The 16,248-nt window shown below is 35.7% G+C and overlaps 1 protein-coding gene across 11 annotated transcripts in view; it reads left to right on the top strand.

The window, feature by feature from the left end:
* Positions 1–16,248, top strand: part of SLIT2 (slit guidance ligand 2) — a 268,470-nt gene that overhangs the window by 21,282 nt on the left and 230,940 nt on the right. For all 11 annotated transcript variants that reach the window (XM_064653127.1, XM_064653129.1, XM_064653130.1 and 8 more), the window contains exon 4: positions 527–598. In XM_064653127.1, the coding sequence (XP_064509197.1) occupies positions 527–598 (72 nt within the window). The remainder of the gene's footprint in view (positions 1–526; positions 599–16,248) is intronic.

Raw genomic sequence — 16,248 nt, 5'->3', positions numbered from 1 at the left:
ATCTTGATTTTTCTGGATTTGATTTGACCAGGATTTCTGTAACATCTTCCTTTGCTTTTTTATTTAAATAAATAGGTTATATGGATCTTTAGACATAATGTTATCTTGTTACTTAACGTGTATACATTTCATACATGTTCCTTTGAACCTCTTCATGGTCACAAAACGTCTGCCTGCTTTATTATACTAAGAGGAACAGAGTTGGTAGGGAATTAAAGTTACACTGCTGATTTTGTACTTTTAGCTTTCAGGTTGTTTATGCAGGATAAGGTCCTGACTTAGTGATTGGTTCACACTGCAGAGATTCAAAACCTTTCATAAAATAGGTAATATGGTCTGTAGAGGGAAACCAGAAAATGTAATTAGTCCATGGTAAATTTACTGCTGGACCATGTCTCCGCTAATGGACCTTTCTGGTCTTTAAAATCAGCTTGTTACATCACTGGGATGCCTACTCAAAGTGATTGCATTGCATTGCTCTGTAGCATTTGTAATTTAACACAACTGTTTCTTTTTCTTTCTAAAGGCGCTTAAACAGAAATAACCTCCAGTTGCTTTCTGAACTGCTCTTTCTGGGGACGCCGAAGTTATACAGGCTGTAAGTAGACATAGCCCGATAACTATTGTTTGGGAACATTTGGATTTGGTCTGTTATTCTGTCTTGCATTGGGTTTTTTTCTTTTGCCTCAAATGGGTTGAAATGCATCTTGGAACATTGGTGTTTTGTTTAAGTTGAGTACTGCTTTGCAAGACTTTTTTATATTTTATTTTACTTCTGTGTCAGATACTGGTAGTTGTATGAGACAAAGTATTGTGTCATCAATTTCCACTTCTTTAAGGAAGTTTTGCTGAAAGAATACTTTCCTTTTCTCCTGTTTTTTGGTTCATTGGTTTTGGCTTTTGTTTTGTTTTGATTTGTTTCTGTGTTAAAAGAAATAAAAATGCCTGTGGAAATTCTGACCCAGAGATGCAGCACTGTATAAGCATTTTGGTTTTGTGATGTTCTGCTTTTGTGGCTGTACACACTTACTATAAAAATTACAGCATTGGCAAATGCTAGGTCTGTGGAGAACTCTCTCCTGTGTCCCATCACAAAGAAAACAAAGGTAGTAACTTGAGCTCTGAGAAGAAAAAACTATGAAATTCTTTACCTTAAATAGAAATAACATCAAATTGGGTAATGGCTTTTTTGTTTTGATTGTATTCTTTGGTTTGATAATGTTTTAGCAACATTTTTTAAAAAATATTTTGGCCCATTGTCCTTTCTAAGAAGCCACTTAATTCTGTTGCAGTTGAAATGTGGAATAAAGTTTGGATCCTGGTTTATTTTAACTAAATAAATTTTAAGGTACTTTTAGGTTACATTATGTGGTATTGAAGGGATACAACATGACATGCTTAAGTAGGCTTTTGTACAAATTCAGCCCTGTTGTAATTAGATACGTGTTCGACACATTTCTTTAGACTTCAGGTGAGATTTTTGCTGTTGAAATTGCTGGTTATATTGAGTTTCATCCCTTGTGTGCTTGGAAAAAGAGACGTGAAGGTGGAGGAAATTGGGATTCCGCTTATTTGTTTCCACTTTAGTATATGGAAATATGTTTGAGAAAAAATGGTATAATGAAGCTTTTATTTTTAGGAGTTGATTTTTGTTTTAATACTATGAAACAATAGTTCTTTTCTCCCTTCTCATAGCAACATAAAATGGCAAACTGGGAGTTACTCTTATTATTATAAACATTTAGTTCTGTGTATTTTATTTCATTCATTTGCTTTGGATGTATGCTTTGTTTCCAGAACTTCGCTGTAAATTCAATGAGTTGTTAAATGATGAGGCCAAAAAGCTGCTGAAGGTTTTTGTCCTGACAAACAAAAATATTTTGCTGTGCTATAATGTTATAATATATTCATATGTGGTATTATGTATTAACAATTGAGTCTTTTATAATTTCCCTCAGCCATGATAAAGAAATTACTTCCATCAGAAAGGAATATGAAAGAGATTTATGATCACTTTATTATTTCACCTATAGTGTAATGGTTGTTATCTAGATTCATATAAATAGAAATGAGCCCTAATTTGCAGGCAAAAAATGGATACACACTTCAGGCAAAATCATATTTGAATATATTTATTTCAGAATTGTTTATTTGATAGATGCTAGTCTTAAATCTATAATGTCCTTTGACATAAAGCACACAACTGCTCATAGCGTATATGGTGGAAAGTAAGAGATCCCTGGCTTCACAGTATTAAATTTCCTCTGCCTAAGGGTTATTGTTGATCAGACCATGAAAGTGAATGTCTGGTTATAATGTATTCATGTTTAAAAGAAAATATGAATTAAACTGAAAATCTACAGCTGCTTAGCGCTAAATTTGTAATTGAAAAAATGTCAGGCCAACAAAGGTATTGATGCTAGCTAAAAGTTCTTGGTCAGTTTTCAGAAAATATGTAGCTTGATCACTTTGAAGAGTATAACATTATTTTTTTACATGTACCATTGTATATGCTTAGATGTATTTACATCCAAATAAATATTTTTTCTGAGGAGAGTTAAAGTTCTCTAAACATGATTAATAAAATGTATACTATGCTTTGGATTTAGTATTTATTTTTGGCATTTAACAGCTAATCAAACAATGTGTGTACTGCGAGGTTTCAACATACTGTTGAGCTTCTGTGAATAATAATTACCATTTGACCCTTGGCTGTAAATGAGATGCCAGGTGAAGAAGCACATATGCTTGTTGTGTAGCCTAAATGCAATATAAAAGAAAGAGGGTACGCTGTGTATGAATTATGATTTGACACAGTTGGTTGCCGCCAGCGGCCGGCTATGCTTTCCCTTTGCTGTCTGCTCCAATTTCTCTTTGGACGGGTTGAGAGAGCACTGCATGTTCAGGTCAAGATGTTTGCCTAGAAATAGTAGTACAGTTGCAGCTGTGTTTGCTGGAGCAGGAGACTAGTTTAAATAGCATTACCATTTATCCAGTCCATTAACAGAACTCTGTAAAATAATACCAACTCTGCATAAACTACAGGACAGTGTAATAAAATTACAAGCACTTGTTGACAGATGGGAAGTGTAAGTAAAGGAAAGCGATAGGTTGAGAGTTTAAAAGAGACAGTGCATTATTTTCTGTGTCTAAAGACACTTAATTTCAAAGGTAGTTAAACAAATTAAACATCAAGAAAACCTTCTTTCCAGTTTAGCAGTCTTCCAAGAAATCTCCTGGAACTAGTTAAAATGGATAATTTTAGTCAAAACAGAAACTGATTTTCCCATTAAGAGTTATCTACAAAGGTGTCTCGGCATAAATATTTCAGTAGGAAGTAGTTAATGCTAAAAATAGTATGAAGAGTGCTGTAGGTTATGTTAATCTTACCTTGCAAGGAATTCCTCAAAGCACAATTTACATGAACCTCTGTTTTGATGCAATACTGTTAAAATAAAGGTGCCATTGTAAATCCCCTGGGGAAATACAAGCTCTTGTTCAACAAGAACTGCAGGAAGGAGATGTGTTGTTTTTGGTGACCTCTGTGTCCACTAAGTTGTCTGATGTCAGCAATGGTACCTTAGTACAGAAAACTACTACAGCCTAGTAAGTGCTTATCTGAGGCAAATAGATTTTGATTGCTTACTTTGGCTGGTTAGATCACAGTTCATTGATTGCTGTTTGCTGCAGGATACCAAGTGCTGGACCCAAGCTGTTTGAAAAATCAGTTTTAAAAGATACCTTTATTAATCAGTGGCATGTAAAAGTTTTTGAATTCCATGCACAAAGCTTGTCCCTTTAGATTTACATTTCTTACACTTGGAATGATGGTTAAGTTTCCCTACTGACCAATATTTGTTGTATAAGTTAGGCAGTATTGGCTTGGGAAAAAACAATCTTTGTAGTGGGTGTGGTCTGATATGAAATATTTTTTCCTTCTCATATGTGTACTTGCAGGTACACACTATGAATGTTTCTTGTCTAAAGGGAAAAAAAAATCTTAATATAGTCTGATTAATAAATATCACTTTTGAGATGCTTGTTAGTGACTTTAAAAAAAATTTTCTAGCAGTGAATAATTAAAGGGGAAAAGTATTAAACATCAAGAAAACCTTTAAAAAATTCACTTAGGCCAGAACAGCAGCAGCAGCAACAACAACAAAACATGCTGTATGGGGGGCCCTTGCAAAAATTCCTCCTGAATTAATTTCTGCCAGCTATGATTAAAGTGTGTGGTACTAGATGTGTCAGACACCATAGTTCTCTGCTTCATTTTACTCTTGGCCTCTTTGGCCCCTGCCACAATAAATCCCACAATGGTTAGTCAGGAATTGCAGGTTACAGTTGCCAGGGTTACCGTTGTCCGGCCGGACCGACATCATTACTCATCCCGGCCGGCAGCCCCAGCGCCGCAGCCGCTCCCGGCGCGGGGAGTCTGCGGTCGAGGGAACTTCTCCCGGCGGCTCTCGGTGCTGGTGCTGGAGCTGTTGCAGGAGAACCTGCCATTTGCATCACTTGCTAAGCGTAGTTTTGCTTTTACCTTTGCCGAGAAAAGAAAAATCAAACAAAACAACAAACAAAACAAAACCCAAAAACAACACCACCACAACCCCTCTCCACACATCCCCCCACCCCGGAAAAACCTGAAAAAAATCCCACCCAAAGTAAACCAAACAAAACAAAGCAACCAACAAAACCCCAAATGAACAAAAGGTTCGTTCCAGCAAAAGATGCTGGAACAGGGACTTTGAAAATATTTTTAAGTGCTGGGCTCCCTACTGTTAAGGTACCTGCATTTGAGGTGTAATTTATGGTTTTGTCTTATTCCATTTAACAGTAATCATGGCAAGTGAGATTATGATTGTAATTTTGTAGGAAAGATATTTATCTTCAGTCTGAATCTGTTTTAACAACTCAATAGAGAAACTACTAATTAGAAAAATGCTCCTTATCCCAAAGGCTCTGAAATATTCCCACTGCAAACAGGTGGCTCTGGATGTTAAATCCAATGAGGATTTAACATGTTAAATCCAATGAGGAAATGTGTTTCCCCTTTCCAAAAGGCAATATCGATAAATTTCTCTCCTCTTGTAAGTAGACTGTTAATGGAACTACTGTTGAGTAAACGCACTGGGTTGGTTTCCACTGCTGTCCATGCTGTAGTAACATTACAGTGTGCTCCACTTTATTGTAGGAGTGGGATGGATGGACAGCAGTTTAACAAAGATTTATTTGAATATGAGTTATGAAGCCACCTTGTTGCTATATCCTCCCCAGGATAGTGTTTTGAGTTACTTCAGTCATATGTTCGAGTTTTTATGATTTGTTATGGGGTATTCTACTAGCAGCATGCATACTGTGTATAAGGCAACTCCATTTCTTCTTGGTGTGATAGATTTGAATCTTATCCTTTTAGAGCTAAATAGAAACAAGTCTTCCATACATTGTGTCCATCCTGCTAGTTTTTTTACTTTTATTTTTTTACCACTGTGGCTTAGTTCAAATACAAGAATGTTTAAATTGTTTTATCTAAACAATTTAGTTGGTAAGAATATAACAATTCTAATACTAGTTAGTTTTTAGTTACTAGCATTATTTTATTAGTGTCACTCTTGAACTGTGACTATAGTTCTTAGAACATAACTGTATTTCAAAATTATTATTTAGTGAAGAAATACTGCACATTAGTATGTGTATAAAACAAATGTACAATTTTGGCTTTATGGTATTGTAAGCCAGTAGTTAAAAAGAAATCTATAATATATGAGCAATTACTAATCTTTCTTACATTGTGGGAGAACTCTTAACAATTTCCTACATCAGTGCATTTTTGCTAGTACGAGGTCTTATTGCCCCAATGTAGAATGTTTTCAGGGTGAATTTGGTCCCTTACACTGCATGGACACTGCAAGTTACAGTTCTGTGAGTTTATTTTTGCTATAATCCCAATCTGTAAATAGACAGGACTATCTAAAAAATATAAGAATTAATGTGTTAAAAATATTCTTGTTAAGGTAACATTACCTGTAAGAATAAACCAAAATAACTAAGAACGTGTTGCCTTTGTGCTAGGTTTGTAGTACCTCTTCTCTGGCGTTCACTTCTTGAATACTTTATGCAATTTGGCTTGCATGTGCATCTTTTGTCTGGTTCTACCATTGCTTGCTTCTACCTTGAGTTTTCATTCTTTGCTATAATCTTTCAAAATTAAAAACTGTCAACACAAAGTACTGAACAAAACAAAAATACCACTGTAGCTTTGCTTCAGATATAAGCCTTACTTATATAAACCTTACTTATATAGCAAGATGATATTTTAGAGATTTTTGGAAGTGAAATGTGTAAAATTTATTAGGTAATTTATTTTTTGAGCACAGAAACAAGTATTGCATATATACATTTGGTGTACAACTTGCAGTAGCTATATCCACTCAGCTTGCTGTTGCTTGGAAGTGTTGGTAGAACCAGAATGATCTTTTGAAATGCAGTCAGGAAAAAAAGTAAAATATATTATCACTTTATGCAATTATTGGACTTCAGACTGTCCACTATATTACTTTTCCTGCCCTTTGTTATCAAATCTCCTAGTCTGTAGGCTTTCTGTCTAAACTATGCTTTCTTTTGTATTTGCACATCACCTACTATGATGCTGTGCAGGAAAAAAATGGTGTACCAAATATACAGAAATCAGGTGAAATGTTGTTACTTGAATTAATAGTATGAGATTTTTAAAATTGGAAACAAACTTTTTTTTGTGAAATGATCCTCACAAGATGAATGTTTATATTTATTTTTTTTACATAATTGGAAGCTGTCTGAATTGTGGTTGAATTTGCCTTTATTTCTTTAATTATAAAAACATAATTTTGTGCATTTTTTTACAAGCAATTTTTCTTTTGCTGTGCAATAAAGTGGCAAATTGGATGGACTGCTGGAGCTGTAAACTAATTCTGGTACCGGGCAGATTACTAACTCTATATGTAAACTGCCTTACTAAGTGATGCAGTTGACTAATTTCAGCGAAAGGCATCTCTAGAGATATCCAGAAGTTGGACTTTCACAGAATCACAGAATGTGCTGAGTTGGAAGGGACCCACAAGAATCATCGAGCCCAACCCTTAGCTCGCACAGGACTATCCCCAAGAGTGACACCATGTGCCTCAGAGTATCATCCAAACACAACTTTCATCCTTGTGGGTCCCTTCCAACTCAGAATACATACTTAGAACTATGGATTTTTTCATTCAAACAAACACTCCAAAGCTGTTCAGTCACTTTTAACCTTAACTGGAAAATCATGTTAAACATCAAGCAAACAAAAATATGACTTAAGGTGATTCTTCTTGACCAATACAAATGTCTGTTATTTAAAAATTTTTGCTATTAGCTGTTGGCATTTAAATATGTCTAATGTGAAAACTTGAATTGTATTAATTACTCAAGCCATAGCTCTATTAAAATAGTGTTGTGGTATTCAGAGTAATCAAGATATCTACTTTAGCTATTATGGCTTTGGTAATTTGCCCTCTTTGACCCCAAGCATAAATAATTATCTTCTGTATTTCTGTTGACGTGATAGCAGTTAAAGCAGAGAACTAAGATAGCTGCCTTTTGATAAGAAAATTAAAATAGCTGGTTTTGGGTCACCTGTAACCATATTCATGTCCAGTCTGAATCAGTCCCTGGGTTGTTCCCGGAGGGTTGAGCTTGAAAGCTTTGGTAAATTATGATATAGGAAACCTTTTAGGCAGGATTTAAGTAGGAAACTGAATCTCATTGAAGGAAGTCATGAAAAGTAAAAGGCATGTCAGAGGAAAGGCCGTTATTATGTGATGCAGAAACATGGTGTGAAACGTTATAAAGAGAACATCTGTAAGTCTCGGTTTGCACAGAGTGGACATTTAAGTGCAGCCGTGTCATCTTGATTAAAAAAAAAAAAAGAACAGAAAAGAGGAATAAATCAGGCCAAGGGAAAATCTGAAAGTATAGAGACTTGTCCCTACGATCGTAGGTTTCTTCTGCGAGTAGAAGATTAAAGCCTAAAGTAACTGAATAGCTGAGAAAAGTCCAAAGAAAGGTTGATTGCTTCCCCTCCAACAGTTCCAATTGATTGAAAAAAGCCTAATTTAAAGTTCTGTTTGTTCTGTGTCTTAAACCATCAGAATTTTCTTTTGGAACCGGGGGAATGCTCTGGAAGAGAAAGAATCCAAGGATAAAAAGTCATTGCAGGCCAACAATTGTTCCTAATCCTCACAAAATGCTGGAGAAATTAAATTTATTCTTTATTGCTCAAAGTGTTACCTAGGTCACTGGGTGATGGGAAAATTGAACTGGAAGTCGAGTAGGCACAATCTTTGTTTTGTGTCTAGATGCTTAACCTTAGACACGACAAGGCATCTTAGTGTGTTGTGGGAACTTGGTTCAGAGTATTAACACCAGGACGTTTATTACCCTGGATTCATAATGGGCTATGCTGTCAGTAGATGAAAATGTTGTGTTTACATTTCAGTGTTAAATGATCATTTAATTAACACCTAAGGAAAAAAAAATAAGACCCTGGTGAAATTCTTAGCGGCTTTTATTGTTGGTTTCCTTGGAGGTTTTAATATCCAAGTTACGCTGCAGTTGCTTCTATAAGTAAAGCTAGAAAAGACATCTATGAATGCAGGCAAGAAGGACAGACAGTTTAACCCCTGTTGACCCTTCATCCTGAATGTTGATTTATATAGCATTTTAAATCCATTGAATTTGTTTCAAAGCTCCTCTAAAATTACTCAGCATTCAAACAACACATGAATTTCTCCTTTTAAAAATATTTCCCAAAGTACATATTCTTATAAAGAGCATAGTTTTTTCCGTAGGAAATGACCAATATATATATATATAGAATGCATCAATGAAAATTTTACTGTAGTTAAAAAAAAAGATATTTTGCCAGATTTGTTTATATGTTCTTGATAAGAATGTACAGGCTTTTATAAAGGAAAACAAAAAGGAGGTTTGAAACAGACAACATATCGTGCTCCGATTGCAGTAGCTACTGTCTGAATTCTTCAAAAAGTATAGGAAATTGGCAAGGGAAACAGCATTACTGCAAAATTGCATATCCACTTTACCCAACACAAATCTCCTTTCATATGTTCCGTTGTATCAAAGGAAGTCAAGGCTATCTAAAAGCTTTAATTTGCTCTGGGTCCTTAATAATGCTTTTTGTTGTAATGTTGATCTACAAATGCTTTTTGCAATAATGTTGCCCTACAAAGCATGTTTGAATACTTTTTTTCCATCCCAGAGCTAAAGCTAGATGAAATGCTCTTTGTTAAAGAGCAGATGCTTTTCAACTGATGTGTTTTTATAAACACACTGTAGTAAAAACTGAAATTTCATCTAGGTTTAGAGATGGGTTTCAGGGTTGTTTGTTTATTGTTTGGTCTCTGCCTAGGGGATAAACCCCATAACCTTAAATCATGTTAAGAGACTGATAATAAAAAGCACAGCACAGCTTAACTCAATTATTGATGATCCACAAATTTTATTGAATACTTTTTGGTTTTACTGATGATCATATCCTTCACACTTGTCAATAACTGAGCTGGAAAACTCAAATGGAATCTGCTGATACAGTAAATGTTCCTTTTCTCCACACAAATGACATAAACCATCCAGCGCTTGATGAAATATTACAGCTGCAGTGAGACTTCTGTCTGCCAGTGAGATCTTATGTTTTTCAAACTTCTCTGAATATATTTATTAAGTTGAAATTTAATATTCAGATAGAGACTTGTCAGAGGTACTTGCATTTGCTTTTGTCTGAAATACTTGACCATTTGTAGTTACAGCAATGTATCAAAATTTCAGTATCTTTTTCAGTGTTTTTAATTGAAAAATAATTCTGCAGTATTAATTTCTTAATTGACGTGTTGGATGAAGGAGTACTTAGGATATGCTTCGGCTTACCCTGTACCATGCTGAATTTACTCTCTTTACAGTCCTGGAAGAGCTTTTAGATTTGCTGAACTGGTGAGTGATTAAGACAAGTAATGCATGCAGGAAGACACAGACTATGCTTTCCACATGAAATCCAACTGAAACTACATTGAACTGTGTGGAACTCGGAGTCCTGGTGGGCAGGGTCACGTCAATTATCTAAGTACCAATTAAAGGGATTCTCATTATGTTATGGAAAGTGACCATACACAAAGTGCAATACTTGGTCTTAGAGAAGCCAGGGCTGCAATGACGGACAACCCAGACTGTTGTGCTGATCCTTGTAGCTGTTGTGAGAGTATTGGAGCCAGGGCTGGTGGTTCTGCTTGGGAAAGGCTGCTTATGAATGCTGAGCGGAGTTTATTCTCTCCCTGAGACACTTGAGAGGCCTGTTCTGCTAATGGCTGTTCAGACCCACCTCGTGGGGAATAAAGCTGGGACTTGCTGAACTCTTTTCATCTTTACAGCCAAGCCCAGGTGCAGGCCCTCCCTGGCTCTAGGGTGTTTAAAGGACCACAATCTGAAGGCTTCTTTCCATGGCCCTTAATCTTTAGGGGGAAGAAACAAGGGACTGAATTGGGGGGGTGAATCTTTTGGTTAATCAGTCCTTGAGGATTTGCAGGGTTATATGTATGAGAGACAAAATTCTTGCCTCTTTCTTTTAATTTCTCCTTCTGTCCAGACAGTTCAGTCACATTTTTATTTTTGCTATGAATGTGTAATCCATACAGTTGTAAGGAAGGGCTGCTCATACTTTGTAAGGTAGTGTGTACAAGGAGAGGTTTGATGGCAGCTGTTCAGTGTTTTCAGTACTTTAATATGGGGGAAATAGAAGAAACGTCAACTCTTTTTTTTTTTTCCCCTTCTGTGGCTTTTTGTAGGAGTGGTGGTAGCTGGCTGGGATTTAGATAGTTGATTGACCCTGAAACTACAAAGGTTGCATATCGAGTTTGTTAAGGCCCACAGGGAAGAGTTGCAAAGAAGATAGGATAACAGCTAATATAACGAAGGGGTATTGGTAGTAGCTGCTTTCTGAGTATAAAGATATGAAAGCTTAATAGAGAGAAAAGAATATAAATGTGCACCTAAAAGAGGGCTAAAAGATTTTGAAAAGCTTTGCAGAACTAAAGGAAGTTCTTTACAATAACTAAAAGAATGACACAAACACATACATATAGTGCAGGAAAGCAGTGATAATTGCTGACACTGGAGAAAATTCCTGTCTGGTCCTTACTACTTCTGCTTTGATGTTAAATCTAGTCAATGATTAATTGATTCTGTCATATTTTAAGTGTTCTTTATGAATTGTGCATTCTTTGTAAAAGGCAAGAGACTGAATTCCCTCCTTGATTTTATGTCTGTAAATTCATTAGAGCAAATACTTTAGTGTAACTCTCCAATTCTATAACTTGTTATAGCAGCAGTAATCTGCTTATCTCTGAGGTGCCTACAACACAAGAACAAAATAAAAATTGCACTCAAAAAACTATAATTTTTTGGGTCAGGGTCGTTTCTAAAAATGAAGAAACAGAATTCCTGTGGAGAGCCTACCAAATCTATAGAGTGCTTTGCTTCTTGATCTTTAGTATAGTGTTCATGTCAGAGATGCAGAAGCCAAAACTACTTGTTTGGCACAGAGTAGGGAGATGTCTCCTGGCAAAATTTTAGTTTTGTATGTAGGTTCAGCAGATGCTAAATTTTAATTTCATCTAGAAAAAAAGAATCATAACCATAGGTTGCTCTTCCTTGGCTCACTAGTGAGGGTAGCCAGAATATTCAGATTTGAGGATCTAAATGCCAAGCAGGTCATCTTCAGTGTTATGGCTGACAACAGTAGCTCTGTCTGTCAAAGGAAGAGAGTCTCTTGTCATGTTGTAAGACTTCTTAGACTAGGAAATAATCAGAAAATTGTACAACTGCTTTAGCATGAAAAAGATTACTTTAGTAAAATTTGTTTGACTAGCATGCAATATTGAGATTAAAAAATTTTGTAACATGCAGTGTACTGTTACCTTTGATTGAAGTCTTGCATACAAAACTAGGTTCAAAGCTGCTGGGGTATGGCCAGTTGTGCCACATACTGTTGAATTTTTAGATAAGGTCCTGGGATGAGGTATTTATTTGGTCTGTTGTTCTGTAGTCTACTGATTCCTAAACTAAACTGTGTAAACAGCACACCAGTAAATTTTTTTGGAGAAAATAACGCTAAGGGATTTAAATAAAAACCAGAATGTGCTGGAATTGTTTGCTTTGTGGATATGGACTGGAGAATGTGGGAAATGCAAAATACTTATGGCCAGTTAAGGATTGTGATTACTGGGGAGAAAACTACTGTAAGAGACATAATGATAATAGCTGGAAACGTACAGTGCATCATGGAACAATAAGATCATGCAATTTCATGTGTATGTATCAAAGGCACTGCAGGAAGTGGGAAAGAAAATATTTTTAATTATGCTATGTAGTTTTGCGAAACCAATGCTGAGGTGGCTTCTCTAGCCAATATTGTGGGATGTTCACTTCAAACATTTTTTTTCCATTTTGTTGCAACATTACAAATATTTCTCTAATATTTTGGCTAAACTGAGTTTTTGTCTATTGTTGTAAGTCAGGTTGCAAAACCTATTGTATTTTTTTCCTCAGTCAAATGAAAGAAAAGAGAAGTGGATTTGAGTTCTAGGTAAGGCTTTAAAATTAGTATGTGCTGTTAGCCTGTGTATGTAACAGCAGAATACCAAAATAATGGCAGTATTGTGTGTGCACCTATATGGGGGGAACAAAAAGCAAAACCAGGAGAAATGCAGTTGAGTTAGGGGTTGACTGGTCAAGAAATGATTTCTGCAGCGAGTTTCAAGTCTTTGAGATGGGTGACCTAAAAATGATCATTTGGTATATATTCAGTGTTGAAGTTAAAATACTAATAATACTTCCAGATATACAAATTCTTATTATAGAAATGGAAGTTAAGAGTCTTCTGGAATTATAAATTAACAAGATTTAACATTTAGAAGTAACAGGGGGTGTTGGATTTTCTCTGTAGTAGCAGAAAATCAAGCTCACTTCACAGTAATTTTATCCACAAAGGTTCCAAGTGGGGAGAAGAACCTAGTCAAATACATTACATGGAACACAACAGTGCAAATGCATTAGTACTGATAATTCTTTGGGCCTTCACTATTTAAGATGTTAACATTTTAGGACAAACAAAACAACAACCCCCCAAGAACTGAAAAGAAATTATAGTTTTTGAGAAGTAGTCAAAGGTGGAGATGTCTGTCTTGAAAAGTTTATTCAAATTTCTCCCAAATAAACTAGTTCAGAAAAATATTATCTGTATCCATTAAATGTTGCATTATTATTTGGTGAATTAGAGGTATGAATTTGGAACCTAATATCTTCATATATTAAACAAGAATATGATGCTATAGTTTAAGTGTATGGTTCCTTAGAAATGTAAAACTATTTGATTGTGTACTTTGAAAATGAAACTTAATCTAGATTCCTTTAACAGTATTCAGAGCTTCCTTTTTTGCATTATCTAGCTGTGGGTGGGATTGTTGTGTAAGAAAGTCTGCTGCTATTAATGTGTTTTGTTCACTTTGCTTGCATTTTTTTATTATGATTGTATGACTGTATTTGTCCACTGTATTTTATTTTGGCTCCTGAACTTAGTATGACTTTTCAGTTAGTTTGCTAAATGTGAATGTTGCAGGAAACTCTTTTTAATGGTGTAATCTCATTCTGCACAGTAGCAGTGCAGGTCCCATATGAATTTGGGAAATAGTTTTGGTATGCCCAGAGGAAAATACAGACAGAAGATAATCAATGTATTCCTACTGCTCAAGCATATGACCATCATCATTTTGGTATGCTAAGGTTAATGAATTTGCCTGAGTCTGCTAGGAACCTCTTTCTTTCTAAATCAAGATATGCAAAACTCTGGGTCTTTTTTTTTTTTTTCTTTTTTCATATAGAAAGGAGAATAAACACTGTACACAGAAAGCTATAACCAGTAACTAAAAAAAAAACTAAACAACTTGAAATATGTTAAATGTTTCATTTTAAGTTGGGTGGTCCAGAAGAAGGTTAAAAAGATGTTCTGAATTTGGTTTCTGTTCCTTACCAGAGGAAAATATTATATAACCAGAAATCACATTTTAATTGATGCTTTGTTTTGCTTTATTTGCTTAATTACAATATCCTGCTGGGTGTAGTTTTATCAGCAGTTCTTTTGAGATTGTGTAATGTTTAGGGACGATTACACTATGTAAAACTTTCCAAATATGAGACTTTTTTAAAAAGGAAAATGTGGTGTGAATTAGCTGTAGTTTTGAAAGGAAATATAGTAACCTTCAGGGGGAGGGGAGGGGAAGAGAGGTTAAAGCATGTATGATAAGTATATTTTTGGTCTGTTTTATGCCTTTTTGTTTTGTTTTTGGATGTAACATTGAAGATGTGAATCTCTAGGAATTACTCCAGAAGGTATGAACTCTAAAGGGAAAGTAAGGAAATACTTGTTTGTGCTGAAGTTTTATATAGAAGTGGTACTCTGAAATAAGCCTAGGTAGTGTTTGAACACATGGGAATTTCTTAAAATAAACACAGCCATGAAGGGAAAATGTGATAATGACTTGATGATGATGAGTGTCTGCTGTTACGGGTCCAGTGAGATGGAAGTGCCAACACCCCAGCCTCTACACCATGATCCAAATTGCAATGAAGGAATTTGGCAGCTCTGATGCCTTTATGTGAATGTATTACCATGGCTATGAAGATAAATAGTTCCAAAGTGGAAATAGTAACAAATATTTAGTCACTTCCAAGCAGATTAGAAGTGAAAATAGACATACTATAGGAACCAAGATAAAGAGGAAATATATATTTTCTGAGTATATGTGTTCCATTCCTGCTTCCCTGGGCTGGTTCTTCCTTTTAAAAATCAGTGTATTTAGACAGATTATATATATTCCCTTTGTAAAAGTCATCATCCCGATTTCTTGATTTCTTCCAGCTTCCTTCCTGCTCTCCCTTTCTGTGACTCTCCTCTTATGCAAACATCAGCCCTGATTAAAGCCTAAAAATTGCAGAAAATGTACTGTACCAAATTGTAGACTGGTGAACTGTCTGATAACCATAAACTGTCTAATGAAGTGCAAGAGCACAGATTTGCTCCCAGGGGCAGGCTCCCCCTTGTGGGTGCTGAGCCTGTTACTTACAAGCTTCTGTGAGCTTCCTAGCATTGCACTAACTTAACCTATAATTCCATCTTATTTTTTTAAGCTAATATCTGTATATCATTTGAAAGTAATTTTTTTTCTATTCTCAACTGGTATTTTTTTTTATTCTTAAGTAGTTTTCAAACCAGACTGACCTGAAAAGTCTTAACTCAGGAAAAAGTTTTGTAGAGTGGGAAAATTATTGCCAGAACACAAAAGTCTTAACTTTTTTGTTGTTCCGGTTTTTGATGCAACCCCGTCTGCTGCTTTTGGATTTAAATGATTCCCATATACTCAGTATACTTTTTCTAAATGTACTGCTTAGCTTCTCTGCTAAATAGGGTCATGTCCTGTAGTGGATGTCTAACATATGGTACTGATACAAGTGTGAGAATCAACACTGGTAACTGGAAGATTATTTTCTATCAGGTTCTCCGCGTTCCTCTGCCGAAGATTAAGGAGAGCTGTATTGCTGGGGTGGAATAAAGTGTCTTTCGTTTGTCTTGAATGATGGTGCAGGACTTTGCAGTGGAATCCGAGCTGTGGCATGTTTTAGAATTTTGAAATTTAAAATTCAAAATTTCAAGGTTAGAATTCCAAACTGTGGTAATGGCAATTTTTCTACTCTCTTCACTTTACTGACTGTTTCTTGCAAGGTGTTTAATGCAGCTCACTGAGTTGACTTCTTTACACGGGCTTAAGAGGCTTTTCTGCTTGCTCGCTAGCCCAAGCTGAATGACTCATCTGAGATCAAGCTGTTGACAGAGGAGGTGCTTTTGGAGCTGCAGATGGCACTGCCAGCATCTTAATGAAATCCAGTGCCAAGGGAAGCATATGAAAAATGTAGGAAACAATACTGAAAATCGCATGCAAATCTTGGAAAATAGGGATGCGTCTGTATATGGAAGATGTGCATTTTTCATCATGAAAACAATTTTCCCTACATTTCCACTTCCATCAGTGCCAGCTCTAGCCCTTAAGATTTCTTATGGCCTACGACTAATTGGTCTGATGGCTTGATCAATGTTCTAGTGGTTGACATTTC

Source organism: Pseudopipra pipra, chromosome 4 (genome assembly GCF_036250125.1).
Source record: "Pseudopipra pipra isolate bDixPip1 chromosome 4, bDixPip1.hap1, whole genome shotgun sequence".
NCBI classification, from domain to species: domain Eukaryota; kingdom Metazoa; phylum Chordata; class Aves; order Passeriformes; family Pipridae; genus Pseudopipra; species Pseudopipra pipra.
The sequence above is the reverse complement of the archived record's forward strand: the minus strand, read 5'-3'. Positions and strand labels throughout refer to the sequence as shown.